We start from the raw sequence: 14,222 nt of genomic DNA, 5'->3' as shown, positions 1-14,222 counted from the left end.
TTCAGGAACCAACCAGCCTTTAAGGTTCGGCAGATAAATACAACAACGGAACAAGATATGATGAAAACATGAAAACTGTGGCATTTTCTAAATATAGTAATAAACGTGAATCCACTGCGTGTTCTCTTAACTTGAGTAACAGGCTTTTTTTTTTTTTCCTTTCAAAATATTCCAAAGGCTGCCAGTCTTTTAATTCCGGGTGCTTGGTTTCCAAGTTTTAAAGTCTTCATCGCCTCATTAGAGAGCATATTATGCAGAGTGGGTTTGGTGCATGATAACCAAGCCCACTCTTGGTTATCACAGGTATTGATGATAAAATCTGTATATTCAGTCGTACTCCTGATATTATCTGTTAAGTTTTTCTTGGAAGTCGTGAACCCATTTCGCTACCTAGCTAGCTCACGGTTTTAACTTCAGTAGCTGATCGTGACTGAGACGCCTTGACATTTGTCAAGAGTTCAGAAAGTAATCCAGGTTATTCATCTTTTCTGCGCAGCCCTGTATCGGTCCACGGCCCGTGGGTTGGGGACCGCAGCTCTAGATTGGACCTTAAGAGCCCGACCAGCCCCCCCCAAGTCTGCATGTGATGAGTCAATAACAGCAGCTGGTCGTTAATGCATGCTGACGCTGCATTATTTCCCCCCCATCACCACCAGAGGGCACCACCGCTCACCGCTGCTGCTACAACAACGAGCCCTGCACGCTTTGCAAACTGTCGGGTGGGGGCAATTCTTTTGGGTGTGTGAGCGCCCCCCTGTGTGTGTGTGTGTGTGTGTGTGTGTGTGTGTGTGTGTGTAGCTGCACTAACCTGCTGCCGCTCCTCTTCTCTCTTCGCTAACCGAAGGGGAGAATTATGTGATGTCGACGTTCCGGAGGCTGGAGGTGGGTGCTGGAGGAACGGCCTGGGGGGAACGCCACGCCACGCCACGCCGCTCCGCTCTCTGACTAACGTTCCCGATCCCCTTGTCTGCAGGTAAATGGTATCCCTGAGGAGAGGAAGGTGGCCGAAGCACTCGACCTCTGACCGTCGCTGGATTGAACATGCATAGATGTAGGATGATGATTTTTGCGATGGGTTTGTGCCAACCAGGGAGTGTCATCACGCACCCACAACGCCTCTGAACGAGAGTGATTCCCATCAATCAAGTAGAAGTTTGAAAATATTTGTATATTAATAAAATGGGCGTCCTGCCGTCTGCTCGCTTTGCACAGAGGAGGTGGAGGGAGTTCATTTCTGTGTACTTCATAAACTTAATAAAAACCTTACACAGTGCATTTCTTCCGTTCCTGTCCACTTCCTGGCTGAAAGAAGCAAAGAAAAAAAAAACCAAGGCCGAGCAGCACATTTTATCAAGGTCGTGTTAACAATGTACAACGGAATAAAGGCATTTTTTTCTCGCCATAAATAAAATGGATACAGTTCACATTTTCTCTTAAGACATCACAAAGTTTTGCTGTTTTTTTTTCTCTCGTCTTTTTTTTTTTTTTTTTTTAAAACATGTAACATTTCTGAAAAGGGGATCCTGCAAACGGGACTATAAATTATATGTATATTTTTTTCAATAGTAATACAACCAATACCATTTCTTAAGGCCTGAAATAATAAACTGGTAGCTGTGGAGTAGGTGGTAGAAAAATAAATAAAATAAAAGCTGCAGCAACTGAGGGAAGGAAAAAGATGTCAGCTGCTCCTCAACACTTGGCTTTTACGGGTAAAAATGTTAAAAGTGCAGAAAAGGTTCTGCCCTGTGACCGCTGTCCAGTGGAAGCAGGTGGGGTTTTCCTGTTTATGCACTTTTCCCCCCCCCTCATCTCTGTGTCTCTTCAGGCCAGTCGGTCATTCAGTGCAGAACCCTGTAGTGGTCTCGAAATGTCAAATGTGTCTGGCAGACCAAACAAATAAATAAAAATGTCAAAGTAAAAAAAAAAAAATGGAGAAGAGAGGGACAGAAGACGCATGATACAGAGCTGTGAAAAAGTCACATTTGTCCCAATTAAAGGCCCAGTGTGGGACGTTTAGTGTTCAGTTGGTGTGAAATGAAATAGAGAACACACCTCTGCGATTCAAGTGATGCCATTGATGAGGGAGTTAATAAAAGAGAAGCAGCAGCAGCAGCAGCTGGAAGGAAGATGTGATATTCAGTTGGACTTCAGTCATAAGTGGCGTCAACCTCAACACCACTCGCAATGTGATGACTGGCCATTAGATGGCACTAAACTGACACACTGGGCCCTCTCCAGTCCCCCGTCACGAACAATATTTTGAAATTTTGGGACACGAGCACCATTTGAGGCGGCAAAATGATTCAAACCTTCCTGCTGCTCAATAAACGAAACTGTGATCCAAAGTTCAAAAACACAGTGAGCAATGCTGCGGTTAGAATGTAAATAAATTTGCAAAAAAGAAAGAAGAATGAAAAGAAAGAATTAGAAGAATGAAAGAGAATCAACCAAAAGCCAAGACTTGGAATAAATGAGGGAGGAGTTATTTTTCTTCTATCTTCTGTTATGATTTGTGGGGTGGGGGGGATTCAGAGGAGGTACTTTGGTTGCTACTTTGTCACAGCGCTGTATGTACACAGTATGTTTCGAGGTATTGCAGAAAAAGCTAATTTGGCTGCCAGAGAGGTAAAAAAAACCAAAAAAAAAACAACCTATTCAGTTGTTCATCAGTGATTAAAAAAACAAAACAAAACCACCAGAAATGTGCGGCAGGTTTGGAACCGTCAAGTTGAAATGAATGCAATGTCATGTGTTTGTTCTTCGAGACTAAAAAGGAAAAAAAAAAAAAAAAAAAAAAGGCTCCACCTGTGAGGCATCATGAGCTGCGAGGCGGCAGCGGGAGTGGCAACAAACTCGACGTTAATACTTCCTTTACAGAACGACAGTCGTACACTCAAGTACAAAAAGAACACAAAACCAAAAAAGCCAAAAGTATAAAATATAAGCTTAATTTAAATCATTAAATACTGTACAAGTCATGTAGAACTTCAGAGCTGCTGCTGGAGCTGCAGCTGCAGCAGCAGCAGCAGGCGGCTGCCTCATTGAAAATTATTATTGTCATTGTTATTATTAATAGTGTTTTTTTTGTATTTTTTTTTGTATTTTTTTGAGTCACTAAAACATTAGCCAGAATAGTTCGGGTAGTGGTGGCCAAAAAAAATAAAAATAAAAAATAAATCCCCCAAAAATTCAACAACAACTGCACCAAAAAATGTTTTTTCTTTTTCCTTTCTTCACTTGGATGTGGTCGTCATCACTTCCTGTTGACCTCCTGCTGAGGCAGACATTGGTCTACGGGCTGCACGCCATCCATCACATGACCGCAAGCCCCGCCTGTTCCTAACGGCGTGGACGGACTGGTTGCCTTGCAGCAGCAGCAGGTGGCGCTGGGGCCACGCTGGGCCACGCTGGAAATGATCAAGGCCCAACATTTTAGAAATCGTCGCCGTGTGAACTTTTTGTGGTTTCTGGTAATTAGCACTTTGCCCTGGGAGAGAGGGAGGAGGGGGAGCGTGAGAGTGGCCGGAGGGGGCGGGGCTATGTGTTTGTTATTGTTGTTTTTTGTCACAGGAGTCTGAACAACAAAAAAGAAAAAAACGTTCCCTCGCACTGTGGCATCATCACCACCAGGGGGCAGTGCAGCGGTTCTCCCAGAGCAGAGACTCTGGCAGTGCTGGTCGCTCCTCCGTGCGGAGCGTCCTGGGCGTGTCAGCCGTCGGTGCCGGGTGTGGGCGCGGCCTGGCCGGCCCGGCTCAGCAGCAGCACCAGCAGCGCCAGCGCGGCGGCGGCCAGCAGGCGCTTGAGCAGCGCGGCGCCGTCCTTGGGGATGACCACCTGCGCCAGGTCGTTGGTGACCAGCGAGATCTCGTGGGCCACGCACACAAAGATGAAGGTGCTGAGCAGCAGGTTGAGCGAGGGGCTCCCGGGGATCAGCACCAGGATGCCCTTGGTGTCGGCCGCCATCCAGATGTGGTACTGGCAGATGAACAGCTGGGGGAGACAGAGAGCAGCGGCTGCTGCTTATTGAATTTGCTCCAAATGCGTCTGTGGCGCTCGAGTCAGTGGGCGTGTTCCCACCAGGGGGCGCCGCATGCACGTTTCAGAAGCGCCCCAGAAGTGTGAAGCCGAAGCTGCAGCTGCTTTAGAACAAATAGCCGGCTGTTTGATTTTTCACGCTTTCACGCTTCAGGTAGAATCGTTGAGGCAGGAAGTCAATGATTGGAAAAGACGATGGATCTGGTTGATTTTCATCATAATATACAATTTACTGCATTCAGTTTTTTTGTACGCGCTGCTGTGACATACGGTGGAACGTTAATGTTGCGTCTGGGTTTCAACACTGTTCGATTTGGCCGTCAAACAAGAAAGCAGATTTCACTTTAAACCTGAAACTACAGTGAACAAAAGGCAAGTTTACTTTAAATACTTGCATTTTGTATGAGACCAGCAGTTTGCTTTATTCTTCTTCTTCTATGTCTATTTTTACGTCCATTTTTCTGGGACAACCTGCAGCGAAATGCCACAATTTCGAATTTTATAAAAAAAAAGTAATTATTCGCCCAAATGTGTGAAGCAGTCTTTAAAAGGTTCTGCAGCGCAACCATGTGGTCACATTGCAACCTTCGGTTTATTCACTCCGGACCAGAATGTTTTAAATTTCTAACAGCGAAATCGCTTCTTTGCATTTTTTTAACAAAACACGTTGTTTAGCGGCCGGGTGGAGTCTCACCTCCAGAGAGATCTTCCCGAACCAGGCGAAGAAGGAGCTGTAGACGGAGCGGGCGTAGCCGGGAATGTTTCTGATGAGGATGAAGGCTAAAATCTGCAAACGCACGCACAGACGAAGACAAAGAAAAGAGAAGCGTCTGAGCTGAGGCCCAAAACACCGATCAAGCTGAAAAGCCTCAGGCGCCGGGCGCGGCGGCTCTGCTACCTGGAACACCGAGATGTACGGATGCATCTCGTTGCACTCGGTCTTGTTCTTGCACCTGCTGGCCCAGATGGAGTAAACCTGGAAGGACAGGAGGGGACCAAGGGTCAGAGGTCAGGGGCATCAGCCGCTGGGTCTGGGGTTGACTGAGGCGTCACCACATGCTCAGCCAATCACCCAATCAGTGCAACACACACACACACACACACACACACACACACACACACACACACACACACACACACACACACACACACACACACACACACACACACACACACACACACACACACACACACACACACACCTCCGTTCACAAACGAGGCCTGTGGTTATAAAGGCAGCTGCAGCGTGTTTGGTCTGCACTCGCTGGAAATAATAACCCTAAATAAGTAATAATTACACAATACCCTCGTCTGCACACAAACACACAACCACACACTCAAAGCAACAGGTGGCACTTAAAAGAGACTAACGACGATACACGCAAAATACGAACAAAATCCATCGTGTGGACGTTGACGTGCGAGGTCTTCCCTGAGAGCTGGGGGAAGGCGGAGAGTCTTTACACGTGAGGGCTGAACGATAAATGGCGCTTGCGATGACATCGCGACAGGCGAAAAAACAAGATTTTCTAACCGCAAAGACCTGCGATTTGGTTGACGCGAGTTCCGGTCACGTGACTTGCGAGCGGCACGAAGCAAAAGCAAAGCGGGCAGTGAGAGGAGTCGATGCTGCGACGAGCTGGAGGGACGGAGCGACGACACGCGAGGAAAAGAAGCTCTTCCTGGTTGCCACCAACTGGTGGCAAAACAGTGACAGGAGAGAGAAAAAATATAATAAATAAAAAAAGAAGAAAAGCAGAATGACTACCGAAGCACCAAGGACCACAACAGTCGGAGTTGTGTTCACTGGCAGCGAACCGCTGCCTCGTAACGTCGCACCTTATAGCGATTTTAACGCTGCTAGCGTGTTAGCGTCGGTAGAACGAAGCTGCCGCCGTTTGGTGCTTTGTGTGGACCCAAACAAAATCATTCTCAGCCCGGTTAAGATGTCTAGCAAAAAACACGAGCAGATAAATAACGGCTCTTTCATTTGCTTCATTTCGCTTTTATCTTAACTTTAGCCTCGCCTACAAAAATAATTTGTGTATAATAAATCTGATACGTTTAATATAATACATATAATTTTTTGTTTGTTTGTTTGTGGAAAAATATATGAGAGAAAGATAAAAAATAATCGCAAATTAAATCGCAATATTGAGGGAAAAAAAAAAAAATCGCAATTAAATTATTTTCCATAATGGTTCAGCCCTACTTTACGTTGTGCTCAAGTTCCCCCCTAGGCTGTGGCTTTACACAACTGCCACCACTGGCTGGAAACAAGGTGGTCCAGTCCATCAGTTTGGTATCAAAATGCGTGAACAAAAAGGTGCATAAAGATGTGGAGGTTCTCACTATGACGAAGACCACGGAGCAGAAGAGCAGCAGGTTGGAGATCCTGGCCGAGAACAGAGGCTCCCCCTTGCCCTCCGACAGGCCCTGCCGCTTCTGCAGGACCAGGTAGATGAAGGCAAAGAGCATGCCGTGGAACACCACCTGCAGGGGGAGGCAGAGAGTTCTTACAGAGCCGGGGGGGGGGGGGGGGAGCGGAGCCGGAGAGTACACTCACAAATCGGTCCAGCTTCCACCTGAACCACCACTCTTGGACACTGCCGTGCAGTTCAAAGAACCTGGAGATGGGCCACGCGGAGAAGATGCTCTCGAAGAACTCCTGGGGAGAGCAAGACGGTGAAGGAGTGATGAGCAGAAGAGGGAACACACCAGAAGGAACCGACGGGAGACAAGAAAACGCAAAGAAACCCAAAAAAAACTCTTATGTAGAAGGGTGAAGTTGAGGCATCTGAGCTAGCTTTTGCAATCTTTAAGACCTCCAAGATCTTTTGCTGTCTTGAAGACCTCCAAGATCTCTTGGCATCTTGAAGACCTTCAGGATAGCAAAAACCAGCGAAGGTGCCTCAACTTCACCCTTCCACACAAAGAAGATGACAGAGAACCTTCACAGACAGATTAAGTGATTTTTAAGTGATTTAAACAAATGATGATGATGTTGATGATGATCAGACACATCTGGACAGAAGCTCATGGGGCTGCAGAAGTGGCTTGAGGTGGGCGGAGTCTCCCACCTGTGACAGGGCCAAGACGCAGATGAAGAGCAGAAGGCTGAGGAGCTTCAGCGGGACGCCCAGATGCCACATGCAGCTGCCTGCTCAGAAAGGACAGAAGAGTCAAACGTTGCAACAAAGGAATTATCTTTTTGCAGAAAAGTGTGAGAGGTTACAAAAAAACAACCTACTGTTGGCCTGCTTCTGCAGGATCTGCGGCCAGGTGGCCAGCGTGGCGTAGATGACCACAAACCAGAAGGTGACCAGCGGCACAAAGTAGTAAAACTGGTAGGGCCGGTCCATGACCACGCACAGCACCAGCACCAGAAAGTTGAGGCGGAAGAGGACCTGAGGAGGAAGAAGAGGAGGAGGAGGAACTCAGTGTTGGTGAGAGTCACAGTGGGCGGAGCCTAGAGAGGGTTGGAGCAGAAACACGCTCACCTGGCAGACACGGTACAGGCCAAAGTCGCCCTTGAGCCAGAAGAAGGAGAAGTGTCCGTAACCAGTCTGGAAGAGGTAGGCGGCCACCAGCACCCGCACGTGCATGTAGATCGGAATAAACTGGCCACCAGGGGGCGACAAACTCAGTCAGATTTGGAAAAACAGAGAAAAACAAAAAAACAACCAAATAAAACAGACAAGGCAGGCAGGCAATGTGTGCTCATGTATTATGGCAGTGTGGCAAATGTTTCCCCAGTGGCCACCTGAGGAACTGCAGGCAGAAATCCCACTGAGGCCCAAAAAAAAGCATTTCACCACTGCCATAGACTGCAACATGTGTGTGGGTGGGGCTCTGGACTCACCGCGCTGGCACCTGAGATGTGATAGATGAGGATGACCAACTGCATCCATCCTTTCCACTCGTCCGTCTGCTCCCGATTCAGGACTTTGGTCTGTTCAAAACACCACGACGAACACGGAGGCACTTTTCAGTCGCGATGGTGAAATCATCAAACATGTGCATCCTTTATTCAACAAAAGGTCCCCTATCATAACGCGACAACAGTGGTCAGCCTCTCTGAGCTGCCCAGCTCTAATTTTTTCAAAGGAAAAAAAAGGCCCTCTGCGACATCACAAAGGGCACCCACAGCTCCTCTCAGGTCAGTGACCAGAAGCCCTGCCCCCCCAGATTTAAAAGAAATATATATATATATATATATTTAAAATATATATATATTTATAGAGAAAATCTCGGACATTTATTTATTTATTTATTTTTTAATTTAAATATTTTTATATTTATACAGGAAATCTTGGGACATTTATTTTGCAGGACACACAATTCAATTCAATAATTTATTTACTGACATGACAGGAAGTGGGCTAGCGTGGAACTTCTGTGGAATACATTTGGGTTGCAACTTCCTGATAAGGAAGAAAAAATATTGTGAGTCCTGAGACTCCACCAGTTGAGGACCACTGGTTTAGACAACTAACCAGTCAGTAGTGGAGGCAGGAATGCGTTGAAATTATTATAATCAATAACCCACTTCATCGTCATTCATTCCTCAAATAAAAAAAAGTTTAATAACAAAAAATAAATCCACGCTGGTACCTCCTTGCTGTTCTCGCTGAAGAAGAGCCCCAGCACCAGGACGTAGACCAGCGGGATGAAGAAGGTGGCGTGTGTGTAGAACTTGTGCTCCTTCATGAAGACGTCGGCGCGGTCGCACAGGTAGAAGTAGGCCATGATGACGCCCATCCTGACCACGGCCTGCAGGGGGACCCTGAGTCCCGGGGGGCCGGCCGCCGTGGCCGGCTTCCTCTCCTCCAGGCTCTCCACGTCCGGGGGCACGGGCCGGCGGTGGCGCCCGTCGCCCAGCACCTGCAGCAGCAGCAGCAGCAGGGCCGAGCCCAGGAAAAAGCAGGCCGAGAGCTTCTGCAGGAGGTTGGGGGGCGGCAGCGTCTGGCAGCAGGAGCCCTCGATGGGCCGCAGCAGCTTGTTGCACACGGCATTGAGGAGGATGGTGGCGGCCTGGTGGGAGGACACGTGGAGGGCTGAAACCCACCGACCGAAGCAACAACAACAAGAAAAGCACAGACGATGGAAGTTCTGGACGAGAGTTGGGCATCGTTTGAATTTGAACGATTCCGGTTTCCCATTCTGGATTCCTCATTTTTGATTTCGGTTCCTAAAGACTCTCCATTACGATTCTTTTAAAAGGTGGGGTCAAAAGAAATTTGTGTTTTGAATGAGATCGTAGCTAACCGGAGGTCTTTCTGGATTAAATGGTCCGAACTCTCCATGAATTTTTGATCTATACATTTTAACGAACCTCAACAACTTTCTCACAGTATAGAAATATCAAATCCACCAATTTGAACATAAATGTTGTGAATTTCCTTTTCACAGGGGCACTCTATTTATTTTTTTTTTGAAAACCTTTCACATGCACCCTGAGTGGTCTGTTGCTGCAGGTGCATGCTAGCTGAGCTCCCACTGTTACCTGGCTGACTTGGTGCAGAACATAAACCAAGCGCTGGATAATCCAGTCCAGATTAGCAGCAGTAATCTCAACACCATGACCCGCCAGGAGGCGTTTTATCGCATGGGTGGTGCACCCTCCTCCTTTGCCAGACAGAATTGGTTAGTCGAGCACTGACGGCACTCCTGTCATTTATTTTAGTAAAGCAAAAGGAAGCCGCCGAACCTTTCTTGGAAGGGAGCGAGCGAAATTGAAAAACTTGAAACGATTCCCGGGGAGAGTTGGAATGTCGGGGCCCTGGGTTCCAATCGATGCTCAACCCCCTACTCTGGACTCCAGACAAGTCCCGCCTACCACGTTGTTGGCGCTGTCGGGCAGGTGCAGGCCGTCCTCCGACAGGCTCATGGTCTCGGCGGCGGCCAGGCGGGGCGAGGCCAGCAGCCGGACACCCGAGGAGGAGGAGGAGCCACCGCCGCTGCCACGCCTCCTACTGCCACTGCCGAAAACATCGGCTGCTGCCTGGTTGTAGAGGTCCAGCTGCTGGTTGGTGATGGACTGCCGCAAGATTCTCAGGGCCTCCTCCCTCACTGGGGCTGTGGAGGACACACACACACACACACACACACACACACACACACACACACACACACACACACACACACACACACACACACACACACACACACACACACACACACACACACACACACACACGCACACACGCACACGCGCGCCTTTGTCACAGACTCTCCGACTTCCGCAGAGACTGAGTGATCGCACGTGGATTAAATATAAACGGTTCTTAAACTTTTTTGCAGCACAAAGGTTGTGCAGCGGCGACAGACTGACTCTGATAAGGGAAGTGGCAACTGTAAACCCCGCTGGAAACGCACAACAGTGTGTGTGTGTGTGTGTTTATATGTAACATATACGCAGTTTTTGCACCTTCTCACTACGTCTCCGGGGGGGCGGGAGGGGGTCAGGCGACGCAGAAAAACATGCTTGTAAACGCCGTCAGTAAAACATTATGCACGCTGATTAGCTTGGCGACTTTCTTTTTCTCCTTCCGGTCAGGCGGCCTCACCTTGCAGCAGCCAGTAGACCTCGCTGTGGTCAGCCAGCCTCTGCAGCGGCGCCGCCATGGACGTCAGGTTGACTCGGTACTGCTGCAGGGCCTCGCTGCTGCCCCCGTGCTGCTTGATGGACCACTGCAGTGGGGGGGGCAGGAGAGCAGGTTCAGGACAGGAGAGTTCACAAGCAACAGTAGCAGCAGCGTGACACGAGCGAGCGCGCAGCTCACCGATGCAGCTCCCAGGATGACAACCTCCGGCCTCAGCGATGATTCCTGGGAAGAAAGAAAGAAAGAAAGAAAGAAAGAAAAACAAAACACACAAAAACAAAAACAAGCTGCATTAAAAACTGGAATCAAGGTGTTTAAACTGAACTGTGCTAAATGCTAAAGCTAACAGCGGTACTTACTTGTGTCCATGACACCAGTCGTTCTTTCATAGAATTATTTGTCACGGGGCACCACACAAAGTCCTTGGAAACACAAGAGGGCACCAATGTTTAAATTTGCATTTTGGAGTGTGTGTGTGTGTGTTTGTTTTGTTTCACCCCCCCCCTCCCTCCCCAGGGTCAGTGTGGGACGCTGGTGTCTCCAGAGGGCTCTTACCACACGAACGGCGCCACTCTCATCTTGAAAGGAAATGTCTTCATGCTGAGGGGGAGAGGGGGGTGGGGGGGTTATTATTGAGGTAAATTAGAGTGGAAAAATAGCAGCAGCAGCTGCATGTTTATGAATGATTTGCGTGTGTGTGTGTGTGCATGTGTGTCATGCACCAAAGATGGCTAGCACACATCAACTAACAGCACGCTACATACGTTTCATTGCATACGTGTAACGTGTGTGTGTGTGTGTGTATAGGAAACCCCAAATGCATAATTCCCCTGAAGCTTGATTTCCTTTGTGGTGGTTTCACTTCAGTAAAAGGAACAAAACAAACGTCAGAACAAACCAGAAAATGTCTTTCTTGGCTTTTCTAAATCTCATGTCTTAGCGAGAAAAACCACTTCATCCAAAACTGGAATCTGATAAAAACCAGAGCTTCCAAATGCAAAAGATGACCACACAGACACACTCTTCAGTTTCACTGACCACTCAGGGCAGGAGGGGCTCCACACACACACACACACACACACACACACACACACACACACACACACACACACACACACACACACACACACACACACACACACACACACACACACACACACACACACACACACACACCTTGATTCCATCATCATTCCGCTCGGGCTCCACCACTCTGACAAAGGCGTAGAACAGCTGCCTCATGCGTGAGTCACCGACGAAGGCCACTCTCTTGGTAGCAAGGCATTGTTTGGCTTCACTGCACAACAGGGGGGGAAAAATGGCAATGAGTGAAGAAGGACGGAAGGTTGCGGCGTGAGACACACTTGGGCTCCGAGCGGCTCTATGTGACAGAGGAGCCGGAGCAGCAGCAGATGGACGGAGTGTTTTGGTGACCCACCTCACAGGAGAATAAAATATATCATGGGATGTACAGAAAATGTGTGCTGTAATGTCTACTAAAAATGAACCAAAGCAAAGTTACAACAAGCCCCACAGTATTTAGTATTTAGCTATTGTATTACTTACTTACTGACTTACTATTAATATAGTTTCACCAAGGCGGGCGGGCCAGATTAAAAAGCTTAAAAGGCTGTATCTGGCCCCCGGGCCGTAGTTTTCCCATGCCTGGGCTCAACGGACACCTTCACACGATTGGCAGGCACGGCAAATTCAGTTTTCCCCAAGCGGTAACTGGGTGAATCCACTGGGCCAGGACAGCGAACCCGTGGACCAATCAGGCTTTTGTCGGGTGGATTTGCATATTCTTGGCTCCAGCTGCTCATTGGTGGTCAGCTGACACTTGTATGTTGACCACCAAAACTCCCCACCCCTCCCGCGGCCACTGTACGTCTGCTTGTGCAACACACACACACACACACACACACACACACACACACACACACACACACACACACACACACACACACACACACACACACACACACACACAGCTACTCACGTGCTTTTGTACTTGTGCATCATGCAGCCATAAGGCTGCCATACGTTCTCCCCCAGGTATCGTCCTCTGGACAGCAGCCATTCACATGAGTCACCACCTGCAGAGAAAGAGATGGGGGGAGGGGGGAGAGAGAGAGAGAGAGAGAGAGAAAAAAAAATGAACAAAAAACAACTGAAAAAATAGAAAGATATTGATTGAATGAAACCAGCACATTTTTTTCCTCTGTGCCGCCCCCTCGCCCCATCCCTTTCACTCAAATGATTCCTGTATGGTACAATACAATACAATGCACGGCTTTGTTGTGCAGCAAAAAAAAAATAAAAAAAAATGCAGCCCCTGGCAATTTAAACTCAGCCATTCATTTCAGAGGGCAAATGAATAGAAGAAGACGAAGAATCGACCCACAGAGGCAGAAGCGATGTTGGAGGGGTCGGCGGCGCAGCAGAAAACACCTTCTCTCTCTCTCTCACACACACACACACACACACACACACACACACACACACACACACACACACACACACACACACACACACACACACAGCTGAATGTCCACCATGTAATTCATGTGGGGGCAAAACACTCATCCTGAATAGTGCATAATAATAACAACAACGTCCACGCCTCCACACCTGGGAAGCAACGCCAAACGAATGGAGTGCAGGCGGCTTCTTTTGATTCCCCGCCAATGAGCAAACCTAAAACGCACAATTTTACAGAGCAGACTGTACAATAGCAAACATGCTCTGAAGAGTTTCAATAGCATCTACATCACCGAAAATGTAGCTGCATCTAACCCCAATGAACCCTCGTGTGACGACTAATATTACTATTATTTTGTACCCGGGGGGCATTTTTTTCTTCTTCTTAAATCGCCGCCTTCTTTAATCCCCAAATGGAATCTTTGGTCGTACATTTATTAGCCACATCCACCCCCGCACGGCTTCACGAGCTGCAGCCAAGCGTGTCCTGACAGGAGCGTGTAAACACACACAGCTCTTCAGTGCAGCACTAGGCTAGGCTAGGCTATCTCGCCGAGCTAAACCCCGTCGCAGTTCAGCTTCAGTCCCGTCATGAGTTAAACAAGACGTGTCAGGTCGGGGGGGAAAGGAAACCCGTGCACGTGAGTCAGCCCGTCCAGGTCAACCTTCAACGGCAGACGGGCAGGCAGGGAGGCACAGCGCGACACGCATCTGCAAACAAGCTAGCTTAGCTGGCCGGGAGGAGGAGGCGGCGGCGGGGGGAGGAGGAGGCTAGCAGCTCGCTAGCCCACGTTAGCATTAGCGGTAGCCGCGTCTCGCTGCATCAGCTCAGTCATGGGCAAACACGAGCCGACGACTTACCGTCGTAGTAGCGCCACACCGTGTGGTAGACGAGGAGCAGGGCGACCGCGGCCAGCGAGATCAGCTTGGCATTTCGGACGGTGAAATGCTGGTTTATTTCGCGTTTGCCCAGGCTATAGGCCAGCACCGCCATCTTGGCTCCTCCATGACAACCGGCACCTGTGTTGTGTGACGGCGGCGGCACCATCTGGCCGTCCTCGGCTCCGCCGGAGACGCCGCCTCCTCCCCTTGCATCAC

At 48.7% G+C, this 14,222-nt stretch overlaps 2 protein-coding genes across 6 annotated transcripts in view; one reads left to right on the top strand and one right to left on the bottom strand.

Moving 5' to 3' along the window:
* Positions 1-1,273, top strand: part of sgce (sarcoglycan, epsilon) — a 12,855-nt gene extending 11,582 nt beyond the window's left edge. For 3 of the 4 annotated variants that reach the window (XM_076044404.1, XM_076044403.1, XM_076044406.1), the window contains 2 exons: positions 845-882; positions 974-1,273. In XM_076044404.1, coding sequence (XP_075900519.1) covers positions 845-882; positions 974-1,024 — 89 coding nt within the window. In that variant the 3' untranslated portion in view covers positions 1,025-1,273. The remainder of the gene's footprint in view (positions 1-844; positions 883-973) is intronic. The other variant, XM_076044405.1, reaches the window with a different exon arrangement.
* Positions 1,274-1,806: 533 nt separating this feature from the next.
* Positions 1,807-14,222, bottom strand: casd1 (CAS1 domain sialic acid O acetyltransferase 1). 2 transcript variants are annotated; one of them, XR_012928868.1, is made up of 19 exons: positions 13,986-14,222; positions 12,643-12,739; positions 11,820-11,940; positions 11,199-11,243; positions 11,003-11,065; positions 10,824-10,868; positions 10,608-10,731; positions 9,878-10,116; positions 8,653-9,072; positions 7,901-7,990; positions 7,539-7,658; positions 7,289-7,445; positions 7,119-7,198; positions 6,605-6,706; positions 6,391-6,531; positions 5,422-5,477; positions 4,937-5,014; positions 4,733-4,825; positions 3,938-3,993 (listed from the first exon to the last, which is right to left on the bottom strand). XR_012928868.1 is itself a non-coding variant. In XM_076044402.1 (18 exons), the coding sequence occupies exons 1-18, from the start codon at positions 14,170-14,172 to the stop codon at positions 3,712-3,714; spliced, it is 2,484 nt and encodes an 827-aa protein (XP_075900517.1). In that variant the 5' UTR covers positions 14,173-14,221; the 3' UTR covers positions 1,807-3,711. The 2 variants fall into 2 exon arrangements, 1 of the variants encoding a protein (XP_075900517.1); XM_076044402.1 differs by lacking the exon at positions 5,422-5,477 and having other exon boundaries at positions 1,807-3,993; positions 13,986-14,221.

Source organism: Nelusetta ayraudi, unplaced genomic scaffold (genome assembly GCF_046127955.1).
Source record: "Nelusetta ayraudi isolate G7.1 ecotype Tasmania unplaced genomic scaffold, CSIRO-AGI_Nayr_v1 ptg000079l, whole genome shotgun sequence".
NCBI lineage: Eukaryota > Metazoa > Chordata > Actinopteri > Tetraodontiformes > Monacanthidae > Nelusetta > Nelusetta ayraudi.
Note: the sequence above shows the minus strand (reverse complement) of the source record. Positions and strands in the feature narration are given on the sequence as shown.

What these genes read in the sequence shown, in the direction of transcription:
- casd1 (XM_076044402.1), bottom strand. Translation starts at nt 14,172, where the DNA reads ATGGTGCCGCCGCCGTCACACAACACAGGTGCCGGTTGTCATGGAGGA. An exon ending in AGAGTGGCGCCGTTCGTGTG is followed by an intron (nt 11,066 to 11,198) that starts GTAAGAGCCCTC and finishes TGTGTTTCCAAG; the next exon opens with GACTTTGTGTGGTGCCCCGT. An exon ending in TCATCCTGGGAGCTGCATCG is followed by an intron (nt 10,732 to 10,823) that starts GTGAGCTGCGCG and finishes CCCCCACTGCAG; the next exon opens with TGGTCCATCAAGCAGCACGG.